This window comes from Nicotiana tomentosiformis, chromosome 2 (genome assembly GCF_000390325.3).
Source record: "Nicotiana tomentosiformis chromosome 2, ASM39032v3, whole genome shotgun sequence".
In the NCBI taxonomy this organism is placed as follows: Eukaryota; Viridiplantae; Streptophyta; class Magnoliopsida; order Solanales; family Solanaceae; genus Nicotiana; species Nicotiana tomentosiformis.
Window position 1 is genome coordinate 13,036,469 of NC_090813.1, and position 12,628 is coordinate 13,049,096.

The following is a 12,628-nucleotide window of genomic DNA, read 5'->3' on the forward strand; positions in this document are numbered from 1 at the left end:
ACTAAATAGGAAGCAAAATAGGATGAAACATAGGAGTAAGTAGATCCCAGATCAAATAGAACTGAAGCATCTCTACTGCAAACTGAAATAGTACCTGTGATAACAGTGTCAGATGACTCAGCCTCAGGCCTGGCTGCGAAAGCATAACACCGAGGCTGGGTCCCACCACCCTGAACTACGTCCCTGGGACGGCCTCTAGTTGGCTGGTCTCTACTTCTAACGGCCTGACCTCCACCTCTAACTGTTTGGCCCCTACCTCTGGCTGCCTGACCCTTGCCTCTAGCTGGCTGAGCAGGTGGTGCAGCAACTGGTGCAGGAACCATGGTACGAGAACTCTGATGCTGCGAGCTGCCTGTTGCCCGAGGGCAAAATCTAGCAATATGCCTCGGATCATCACAAGTATAACATAACCTCGGCTGCTGTGACTGCTGACCTTGAAACTGACCTTGTCGACATGAATAACCACCCTGATAACTTTGGAGTGGAGGTGCACTAATAGGACCTGGTGGTGCACTGTAGGCTAGCTGGTCGGAATAATGCATCTGAGGGCCACGACCACCTGAGGCACCGTGGGATGCCTTAAGCGCTGAATGAAACGGCCTGGGAGGATGGCCTCTACCAAAAGTACTCATGCCTCTAGATGAGGCATCGCTGAACTCACCGGAATGACGAGGCCTCTTGTTAGACCCCTGACCTCCCTGAGTAAGAACCATCTCGACTCGTCTGGCGACATTAGCAGCCGCCTGAAAAGAAATCTCACTCCCAGTCTCCTTAGCTATCTGCAATCTGATAGGCTGAGCAAGTCCATCAATAAACCTCCTCACCCTCTCTCTCTCTCTCGGTGGGAAGCAGAAGAATAGCATGACGGGCCAAATCCACAAAACGGGTCTTATACTGAGTAACCGTCATACCGCCCTGCTGGAGATGCTCAAATTGACGGTGACGCTCCTCTCTCAATGTGATAGGCAGAAACTTATCTATGAAGAGCTGAGAGAACTGGTCCCAAGTAAGAGCAGGCGACCCAGCTGGTCTGGTCAACAAGTAATATCTCCACCATTTCTTGGCGGAACCAGTCATCTGAAATATAGCAAAATCGACCCCATTGGTCTCAACTATACCCATGTTCCGTAGAACCTCGTGAAAACTGTCAAGATACTCCTAGGGGTCCTCTGAAGGAGCACCACTGAAGTGAACAGGAAAGAGCTTGGTAAACCTGTCCAATCTCCATAAAGCCTCAGAAGACATAGCTGGCCCATCTCCGACCTGTGCCGCAATAACCAGCTGAACTAACCCGATTGGCTGAGCTGCTGGAGCATGATACTGGGGAGCTATCTGCTCCGGAGCAGGAGTGGTAGGAGTCTGGGCTTCTCCTCCAGCCTGAGAGACTGCTGGTGCAATGGGAAATGTGCCAGTCTGGGCCACACTCTCCATAAGGCCCACCAAACGGACCAAGCGTTATGAAGTACTGGGGTAGCAATGAACCCCTCAGGAACCTAAGCTGGTCCGACAGGAACAGTCTGGGCTGGAACCTCCTCGTCAATCTCTAGCTGAGGCTGCTGCTCAGGCCCTAGGCTGAGCCCTGCCCCTGCCTCGGTCTCTGGCACGGCCTCGGCCTCGACCTCTGCCCCACGTAGGAGCTATCACTGAAGGCTCTGGTTGCTGCTCAGTTGAGGAAGCGGTACGTGTTCTTGCCATCTGTGAGAGAATAAGAGTAGAAGAGTTCAATCAGTATTGAGAAAGAAAAATCGCACGACAAGGAAGAATAGAAGTGAAACTTGTTCCTAAACTTCATAGTCTCTGGAAGATAAGAACAGACGTCTCCGAACCGATCCTCCAGACTCTACTAAGCTTGCTCGTGAATCGTGAGACCTAGGCAACCTAGTGCTCTGATACCAACTGTCACGACCCAAAATTTCTCACCGACGGGACCATGATGACGCCTAACATTTCACTTGCCAGGCAAGCCAACGTTAGAGAATCATTAAACCAATCCCTTATTTTCATTCATTAAGTAACAATAATTAGCTAAAATAAAATATAATAAGTGCGAAATATCATAAAAATTATATTAATTACTACCATCCGGATCTGGAGTCACAATTCACGAGCATTCTAGAATTTACTACAAGTAATAGTCTAAAAGAAATACAACTGTCTGAATAAAAGAAACAGTAGAACAGAAATGATAGACGGGGACTTCAAGGTTTGTGGACGCCGACAGATCTACCTTGAGTCTCTGGACAGCGGACCAATAGCAAAATCCCGATCAACCAGAGCCGGTATCAAAATCTGCACAGAAAGTGCAGAGTGCAGCATCAGTACAACCGACCCCATGTACTGGTAAGTGTCGAGCCTAACCTCGACGAAGTAGTGACGAGGCTAAGGCAAGGCACCTACAATCAACCTGTATAATTTAACAATGTATACGCAAATAATAGGAATGAAGAACTAAACAGAAATGTCGGGAGGAAAAAACATACTGAGGGGAATACAAGATAAAGAACTATAACAGAATGATCACCGGAGCAGTTAATATACCATGAATCAACAGGAATAGTGAATACGGTAAGAAAAAATGCACGGCATCACCATTCGTGCATTTACTCTCAATCTCACCATAAAATTAATAGAAATGGCACGGCATCACCTTTCGTGTTTTTACTCTCATATCGTGGCACGACATCACCCTTCGTGCATTAACACTCACAATATGGCACGCCATCACCCTTCGTGCATTAATACTCACAATATGGAACGGTGTCGCCCTTCGTGCATTAACACTCACAATATGGCACGACATCACTCTTCGTGCATTAACACTCTCCCTTACCATAATGCAATGCATAAATAGCAACAGGGAGATAGAATAACAAGTACAAACCGTACTTCAATATTTAGTTCCATAATATCAATCTTATCTTGAAATAAAAACTCAATTATCACCAAAAAATCCGTAAACATAATAAGAACGATAATTTGGATAACACTAGTATAACACGTAGCAATTTGGCATAGGAATGAGACAATATTAGAAAAACAGAGAAACATGGAAAAACATGTAAATTGGCAGCGCATAGGTACTCGTCACCTCACATATACGCCGCTCACAAGAATTTCACTTAGCAAGTAATCTAAGGTTCCTAATTCCCTCAAGTCAGGGTTAGACACAATACTTACCTTACTCTGAAGGCCACTTAATTCTCAATCACAGCTTTTTCCTTGGAATTCACCCCCAAACCACTCGTATCTATTAAAAAATGACTCAATAATATCAAATTTTGCTAAAGGAATCAATTACATTGCATAATTTTAGATTTTCTAAATGTTCCTCCAAAAAGCCAAAAATCAACTCCGGGCCCACCTGGTCAAAACTCGATGTTCGGACCAAATTTTATTTACCCATTCACCCTCGAGCCTGAATATATAATTGGTTTTGGAATCCGACCTCAAATTGAGGTCTAAATCCAAAAAATTTCCGAAATCCCTACTTTCTACCCAAAACCTCTAATTCTACCATGAAAACCTTAGATTTTTGGTTGAAATCTTGTAAAATGTAGTGAAAGATTGAAAGAAACCAGTTTAGAATCACTTACCTAAGATTTGGGGAAGAGATGGTCTTTGAAAAATCGCCTCTTGTATTTTAGGTCTTGAAAATTTGGGAATTGAATGAAAATTTCCGTCCAAAAGTCATTTTGTTCGGCTGCAGACGTCGCATTTGCGACCTGAGCTTCGCAAATGCGAAGCTCGCAATTGCGAAGGGGCTATCACAATTGCGAAGCCTTCATATTCCCACTGCCCTTAGCAAATGCGAGGAAAGTGTCGCAATTGCGATCACTGACCTCACAAATGAGGACAAAATATCGCATTTGCGATTTATACCCCTCCCAGACTCAGTTCGCAAATGTGAAGAAAAGTTCGCATTTGCGAACACAGGCTGGCCCAGCTTCTCTTCGCATTTGCGATGAGAAGTTCGCAAATGTGACCACAACAGTGATCATAAATACCAACTATGACCTCGCATTTGCGAGGTCTGAGGCCTGCAACACAGCTGAAGCACACCAGCTATTTTTTTTTCTAAGTCCAAATCACTCTGTAGCCTATCCAAAACTCACCCGAGCGCTCGGGACTCCAAACCAAACATGCACGCAAGTCTAAAAATATCATACAAACTTGCTTGCGTGATCAAATCGCCAAAATAACACCTAGAACTACGAATTTAGTACCAAATCAAATGACATTCTCAAGAACACTTTAAAATTTTTATTTTCTCAACTGGACGTCCGAATCACGTCAAATCAACTCTGTTTCTCACCAAATTTCACAGACAAGTCTTAAATATCATAATGAACCTGTACCGAGCTCCGAAACCAAAATACGGACCCGATACTAACAATGCCAAATATCAATCAATTCTTAAAAATAAATAATTTCTAAATTTTTAATTTTCATCAAAAATTCATAACTCAAGCTAGAGACCTTCAAATTCGATTCCGGGTATACGCCCAGGTCCCATAATTCGATACGGACCCATCGGGACTGTCAAAGCACGGATCCGAGCCCGTTTACCAAAAATATTGACCGAAGTCAACTAAAATTAACTTTTAAGGCAAAAATTCTTATTTTCATTAGTTTTCAACATAAAAGCTTTCAGGAAACCTGCCCGGACTGCGCACGCAAATCGAGGAGGGGTAAAAATGAGATTTTAAAGGCTTAAGAGCGCCGATTCGAGTTCTAAAACATAAGATGACCTTTTGGGTCAACACAACCATATGGCTAAATTATTATTAGTTAATAGTTAATTAGTTAACACATTACATGTGGCTAATTTTAAGGTTATCACTTGGCTTAAGAGAGGGTTTTTTCCTCTCCTTTTAATAATATATAGATATAAATTAATAATGTTTTTAAGTATTATATAGTAAATTTTCTAATATTTTGATTTAGTTATTTATTATTAATTAATTAAGAAATAAATTATATGTGGCTTTTTCTGGTTGTGCCATATGACTAAATTAGTTATTAGTTAATAGTTAATTAGTTAATACATTACATGTGACTAATTTTAAAGGTGCCACTTGGCTAAAGAAGAGAGCTTTTTTCAATCTTTTTAATAATAATATATAGAATATAAATATAGATTGGTGTAGAGAAATAATAAATGTGAAAAAGGCTTTAAAAAGATAAAAATGGAAGCATTTTTTTTAATCAGATATGATCTATTACAAAGGACTTTTCATTATAAAGCTCATTTCACATGAGATCTTTCTATTGCACGACATAGAAGATCCGTAATATAATACACATGAAAATTTTATAAGATCAGGGTAAATTTGCTAAATTTGTGGCATTGAATGAGATCTTATGTCTTGTAATATGAATTCCTTAGACAAGAAGCCAAGACAGTAGTAGCATTGATTTTGTTTTTACTCAAATGCTGGAAAAACCATAGTATTGGCATCATTAACTGTCGTGACTTCTAACTAATGATGCACCGACAAGCAAAGGTTTTGAAGCTAAATATGTAGATCGAGTTTTGCTCTTTGCCACTTGACAAAGTATGTTTACTCAGTCGAAAAACTTTATTCACGTACAACCTTTGTATCAAACAAATAAATATATTTATACGTATCGTCAATATCTATCACCTACAATAATAACTCAATAAATTTTCACAAATGAAATTTGAGAACAATAGTGTATGCATACATTATTTTTATCCCGGAAATTAGAGAAGGTACTGATAGGCCTTCGGATTACGAAGACATATCTATCACCTAATTATGTTAAATTAATACTATATTGAGAATGAAGGGATATCCTCATCATTCTTTACGATTCTAGCCTTCTAGGGGTAGGTATTAGGCACCACACCCAACTTTCACAATCAAGATATGGCGTTGCACTTTTATAGATTCATAGTGCAATTATTTTTGTCTCCTAACAATACATATAATCTTATTATAGGTAATTTATAAATCTACACTTGGTGTAGACCATTTCTTGTAATTATCTTTTAATAACTGATAGTGAAGAAAAATGTGAAAATTTCAACAATTAGTTTGTACAGTCAGTCTATATAGTAAAATATATATATTACTTAAATTTGTATAGGTTCATATTCAACTTCAAACATCTCAAACTCGAATTTCTGTAAGGTAATTTTTTTTTTCAACTTCAACTTAAAATTTGAATTTACTCCTGCATGATCAAATCACTTTAGAGTCAATTAAATTCAACCGTCTATAAAATAAATTGATTGGTCCCCATAAAGTATAATATATGATCTGTTACAGCTGTAATTATATTAATATAGTAATTTTTAAAGTTGACTGTTTATAAATTAATGAATATATAACACGCGTATTCACGTAATGGTTATTATTATATATTTAATTATTACATATTTTTATATTAATTTATTAAGTATTTAATTAGGTAAATTAATATAATTTGGAAAAATACCATGTATATATGAGTAAAGTTTTTACCTTGCTTATAAGAATTTTAATCAATTTTTATATTCCCATGCCAGATCTACCACACGACACCAACTTTTTGTACAACCCTTTCTATATAAACCAAATCATCTTCCGCTTCAAACTCGCGTCCTCCCTTTTCTTCTTCTTCTTCTTCATTCTACGACCAAGAACCACTCTTCACCGGTTCCTATATTTTGCTAAAGGTACGCTCTGTCGTTCGTCCTAATTCTGTTATTTAACCTTTCATTTCTTGTATTCCTGTTGCCATATTCCCTTTACAACACTTCATTTGAAGTTGGATTCTTTTTTGGTTTTGTTTTCCCCCCTCAAGATTCCGTTTTTGTTTCTTCCCCAATTGGTATGGATTTAGTGTTAATTCTTGAATCCAAATTGTTTTTTTGTGTGTTGGTTTAGTACTATATGGTTATGGGCCCATTTGATGTTATGTGTCATTTTTCCTCTTTAGCTCTTAATGGATTGCAATTATATACTACTCACCGTTTTTGTTTCGAGGTTTTAGGCTTCATGGCTTTTTACAATGTTCTAAATTAAGAAAGTGTCTTTTTTAGATCTGGTTATTTCAAATCTATTATGTGTAAAAGTAAATTTCTTTATAAAAAATGAAACGAGGTCATAAAACTAAAAACAAGTCTTGTAACGGGCCACAAAACCATTTGACCCTTTTGTCTCTGGGGTGTGAATCTTTATGCATGGATATTGAGTTTTAGATCTGTGTAATTATGGGATGGTGAGGGTAGAGGGGCGAGCCCATTATCCACTGTGTTTAGAACTGTGCGCCACTGTCCCTTGGGATCTGTTTTAAAAGAAAAATATGAGGTGGTGAGAAGTTGCAGATCTGTATTAAGGTCTTTGTTCTCTCGTTAGATCTGATTTGAGGTGGGTATTGGGTGTTTGTGAACCAACTTTTATTGCTTGATGTAATGCAGATCTGGTTTTCTGAAGTTCATATATGTTATATATATGATGAATAATTGCCTTATTTAACTGAGTGTTGATTTTTGTTTGGGAAATCAGCATTGTGTACTTGTTTTGCTTTTGTATCATTGTTTTAAGGTTTCATTCTCTGTTTGTTAGTTGTACTTGGAAAAGAGCCAAGCTCTGCTTTTTGTAATAATGCACTTTCTAATTATATACATTTAATACAACACGTGGCAATGCTCAACCACCCCCAACCACCTTCCAAAAAATTTATAAAAAAAGAAGAATGAATCTTTAAGCATTTTAAGTATCTTCATTAACCATCAACGACACCTGATTTGGGTCAGCTATATAATCCTTTATATCCATTCCCCTCTAATCAAGGGCGTTTTGGTGGAACCTTTACCAAAACTAGATCTATTCAAAGTGTGTGAATAAAGAATGAGTTTGGTTTAAGTTCATGTCTTATTGAGTGTTTTTTGTTGAAGCAGAAAAATGGCATCTCACATTGTTGGATACCCTCGTATGGGCCCAAAGAGAGAGCTCAAATTTGCTCTCGAGTCTTTCTGGGATGGAAAGAGCAGTGCCGAGGACTTGAAGAAGGTGTCTGCTGACCTCAGGTCATCTATCTGGAAACAGATGGCTGATGCTGGCATTAAGTATATTCCCAGCAACACCTTCTCTTACTATGATCAAGTGCTCGACACAACCGCAATGCTTGGTGCCGTCCCTTCTAGGTACAACTGGACCGGTGGTGAGATCGGGTTTGACACTTACTTCTCCATGGCCAGAGGAAACGCCTCTGTCCCTGCAATGGAGATGACAAAGTGGTTTGATACCAACTAGTAAGTGATACATCCACTTTTTCTTTTTATCGGATATATGATTATCTTGTCCGCGTGTTGATTTATGGTTTTTCGATGTTTGATCCAGCCACTTCATTGTCCCTGAGTTGGGACCTGATGTTAACTTTTCTTATGCTTCTCACAAGGCAGTAGATGAGTACAAAGAGGCCAAGGGGGTATGTTCTTTTATATATACTTTTTCATTTCACAATACATCTGATTTTTGAACTATTGAAAGGGGAATATAATTAATGGATGTGATCATTCATCATCATGGACTTCACTTTTTTGTTTTATTTAATTTTCTAAGAGAGCAGATACAAATTTGGATTTGTGGTCTAGACTCTAGAAAGACTGATTGTTCATTTCTTTTATGTTTTCATTTTGTTTTGGTGCATACTTGGTTACAACATTTACATTGTCTTGTCAAATCTACTGTGCTTATGCATGGAAATAAAAGATTAGATGATTTATTTATTTATCTTGATCTTTTTACTCACGCAGCTTGGAGTAGATACTGTTCCAGTACTTGTTGGTCCAGTTTCATATTTGTTGCTGTCCAAACCTGCTAAGGGTGTTGAGAAATCTTTCCCCCTTTTGTCACTTCTGGACAAAATCCTTCCAATCTACAAGTAAGTATTCTTTTTTCACGCCCTCTATATCTGAATGGACATAGTCTAACTTAAATTGTCAATGTAGGGAAGTTATTGCGGAGTTGAAGGCAGCTGGCGCTTCTTGGATTCAGTTTGACGAGCCTACACTTGTGTTGGATCTAGAGGCTCTCAAATTGGAAGCATTCACTAAGGCCTATGCTGAGTTGGAGTCATCTCTATCTGGCCTCAATGTTATCGTTGAGACCTACTTTGCTGATGTTCCTGCCGAGGCATTCAAAACCCTCACTGCTTTGAAAGGAGTTACCGGCTTTGGTTTTGACTTGGTCCGTGGAACTCAGGCCCTCGATTTAATCAAGGGTGGTTTCCCTTCCGGCAAGTACTTGTTTGCTGGAGTGGTTGACGGGAGAAACATTTGGGCTAATGATCTTGCTGCATCTCTTAACCTCCTGCAATCTCTTGAGGGCATTGTAGGAAAAGGTAATGTATTTCCTATCTCATCACTTGATAGTTGGTAGTGATTTTGTCAGCAGAAGATGATTAATTTTTTCATTCAATTATGCAGACAAGCTTGTCGTCTCTACATCTTGCTCCCTACTCCACACTGCTGTTGATCTGGTCAACGAGCCAAAGCTAGACAATGAAATCAAATCATGGCTCGCATTTGCTGCCCAAAAGGTTGTTGAAGTGAATGCTTTAGCCAAGGCATTGGCTGGTACCAAGGATGAGGTATAGTTTGTTCTTAACTAAATGGTCTTCATAAAATCACTTCGGAAAATGAGTCTTTTTTACTTTTACTCTCGGCAAGTTTTTCGCATATCACGGCTAAATGTGTTCATTGTACTTACAGGCATTTTTCTCTGCTAATGCTGCTGCTCAAGCTTCCAGAAAGTCCTCCCCAAGAGTGACAAATGAAGCTGTTCAAAAGGCTGTAAGTGTTGAACTGAAGGATCGTCTTCTCTTTCTAATGACTTGTATCATATTGTACTTACTACTTTTTACTCTTGTGTGATATCTCAGTCCGCTGCTCTTCAAGGATCTGACCACCGCCGGGCTACAAATGTTAGTGCTAGACTTGATGCCCAACAACAGAAACTTAACCTACCAATTCTGCCTACAACCACCATTGGATCCTTCCCTCAGACAGTGGAGCTTAGAAGAGTTCGTCGTGAATACAAGGCCAAGAAGTCAGTGTTATACTTATTTTCTGCTTCTTATTGTTGGTCTTGTTGAACATCTCTTCTCATAATTCATTTATTTATAGGATCTCTGAGGAGGAATATGTTAAAGCCATCAAGGAGGAAATCAAGAAGGTTGTCGATCTCCAAGAAGAGCTTGACATTGATGTCTTGGTTCACGGAGAGCCTGAGGTAGGACAATTACCTACTTAACTTGCATGCATATGCATGTATTAGCATTTTTTGTGTCCATATACACACGCTCGCATGCGTAAATATGGATTAGTAAGTTTGAATGCTTGATGTATGCAGAGGAACGATATGGTTGAGTACTTTGGAGAGCAGCTATCTGGTTTTGCCTTCACTACTAATGGATGGGTTCAATCGTATGGATCTCGATGTGTGAAGCCACCTATCATCTATGGTGATGTGAGCCGCCCAAAGCCAATGACTGTCTTCTGGTCCTCAGCTGCTCAAAGCATGACCAAGAGGCCAATGAAGGGAATGCTTACCGGCCCTGTCACCATTCTCAACTGGTCTTTTGTCAGAAATGACCAGCCAAGGTAACTTTTAATTTATGCCCTCCTAATTTGAGTTTTATACCTTCTCCAATTATGTGTAATGTTGACTGCCATCATCGCTTTTTCTAGGTTTGAGACCTGCTACCAGATTGCTTTGGCCATTAAGGATGAAGTGGAGGATTTGGAGAAGGCAGGAATCACTGTGATCCAAATCGATGAAGCTGCTTTGAGAGAAGGCTTGCCTCTGAGGAAGTCTGAACACGCATTCTACTTGAACTGGGCTGTCCACTCCTTCAGAATCACCAACGTCGGTATCCAGGACACTACACAGGTTCGATTCTGATCTTGTTGTTTTAACTTCAGAACTTATTTTAAACCGATATCTGCTTGTTAATGAGCTTATCTTTTGTGGCTTGCAGATCCACACCCACATGTGCTACTCCAACTTCAACGACATTATCCACTCCATCATAGACATGGATGCGGATGTGATCACTATTGAGAACTCACGTTCTGATGAGAAACTCCTCTCAGTTTTCAGGGAGGGAGTGAAGTACGGAGCTGGCATTGGTCCCGGTGTCTATGACATCCACTCTCCAAGAATACCATCCACAGAGGAGATAGCCGATAGAGTTAACAAGATGCTTGCAGTTCTTGACACCAACATCTTGTGGGTCAACCCCGACTGTGGTCTCAAGACTCGCAAGTACACCGAGGTGAAACCAGCCCTGCAAAACATGGTGTCTGCAGCCAAGGCAATCCGCACTCAGCTCGCCAGTGCCAAGTGAACTGAATGAGCTAGAGGATTCTTGAATCAACTATAACATGGTGTTCTTTGAACTTGAATGAGAAATTTCTCTGTTGATTTTAGTAATTGTGCTTGTGATGAAATATTATTGTGTAGGTTAGTCTGCCCTCTGAGCCTTATGCTGATTTTTTTTCTTTGGAGCTATCTTTTTCTTGAAAATCATTTATCTACTGTATTTGATGGTTTTTGGATTTCTTTATTACAATACCAGCAAGCGGATTGATGTATTTTGGAGAAGAAATCAGAGAAATCTTGTTGTCAGTTTATGCTCACTTTTCTGCTTCCTTTTTTTATTTTATTTTATTATTACATCATGTTTAAATCGTTATTCGAGATGAACTTCCAGAGTTGCCATTCCAAATGTCAAATTTCCTGCAAACCATCATTTACGTAGTTCTCAGAATCAAAATTTAAGAAGCTTTATGTCTTCTCGCCTTACATTCACAAAATTATTTATTATTCAAAAAACAAAAAAAAAAAAAAAACCTGTCCCAAAATTGTTAACGATTAAGCTTATGTTTTGACCATGCAAACCATTCTGAATGTGTTTGTTACTACACGTATCTTTTTCCAAAAGAGTTTTCCTGTAGTCTTCTGGAATTCAAATAGCAAACAACAACGTCAAACATGTGATAATCTCTAAGTTTTTGAGAGTGTATTCTCTGAAATCTTTTCTAGGATAAAAATAAAAACACATAAGAACATAACAGTATCAACACATACCTCGATAACAACAATAAATTAGTTCAGCTTAGTGTCTACACGAATATAATCATAAAAGGACAGTGTTACGCACAAATCATCTCGTATTTACACAAGATCTAGGGGAGGATCGCAAGTTAAGAGGATATGATGTAGGTTAGCTATAGACAAATATAAGTAAAAAAGAATGGCAATATACTTCTAACTCGCCGAAGAAATTAGTGTTTCATATCAAGCCCGTGCCCCATAATTTAAGTGAAAGTACAAGAGGGGGGAGGGGGTGAATTGTCGATTGTTTTTTATATATCATAAGTAATTGACTAGTTTATCAAATAGTTGACTAAAGTAAAAGCAGAATAAAACTAAAGACAGAAGTAAAGTGCAGGAATTAAAGACACCTAAAATTTTTATACTAGTTCAGATTCAATGAATCCTACTCCGGTCCCCTTGGGTTGCACGTGTGTTCTCTCTTCAAAGCTCCTTGAATAACTTCGTACAATTATGTTGATGTTGTCTCCGAACACCAACTCACTCTTGGTTCTAAG

General features: G+C 39.0%; 1 protein-coding gene across 2 annotated transcripts; it reads left to right on the forward strand.

The window, feature by feature from the left end:
• The first annotated feature begins 6,546 nt into the window (after positions 1–6,546).
• LOC104119942 (5-methyltetrahydropteroyltriglutamate--homocysteine methyltransferase-like) lies at positions 6,547–11,642 on the forward strand. 2 transcript variants are annotated; one of them, XM_009631575.4, is made up of 12 exons: positions 6,547–6,682; positions 7,910–8,263; positions 8,352–8,439; positions 8,768–8,895; positions 8,963–9,354; positions 9,440–9,603; positions 9,725–9,805; positions 9,895–10,061; positions 10,139–10,244; positions 10,365–10,615; positions 10,703–10,904; positions 10,993–11,642. In XM_009631575.4, exons 2-12 carry the CDS (start codon positions 7,914–7,916, stop codon positions 11,359–11,361), a joined length of 2,298 nt encoding a protein of 765 aa, XP_009629870.1. In that variant the 5' UTR covers positions 6,547–6,682; positions 7,910–7,913; the 3' UTR covers positions 11,362–11,642. The 2 variants fall into 2 exon arrangements, with proteins under 2 accessions (XP_009629870.1, XP_009629878.1); XM_009631583.4 differs by lacking the exon at positions 6,547–6,682 and adding an exon at positions 6,699–6,837.
• The last annotated feature ends 986 nt before the right edge of the window (positions 11,643–12,628 follow it).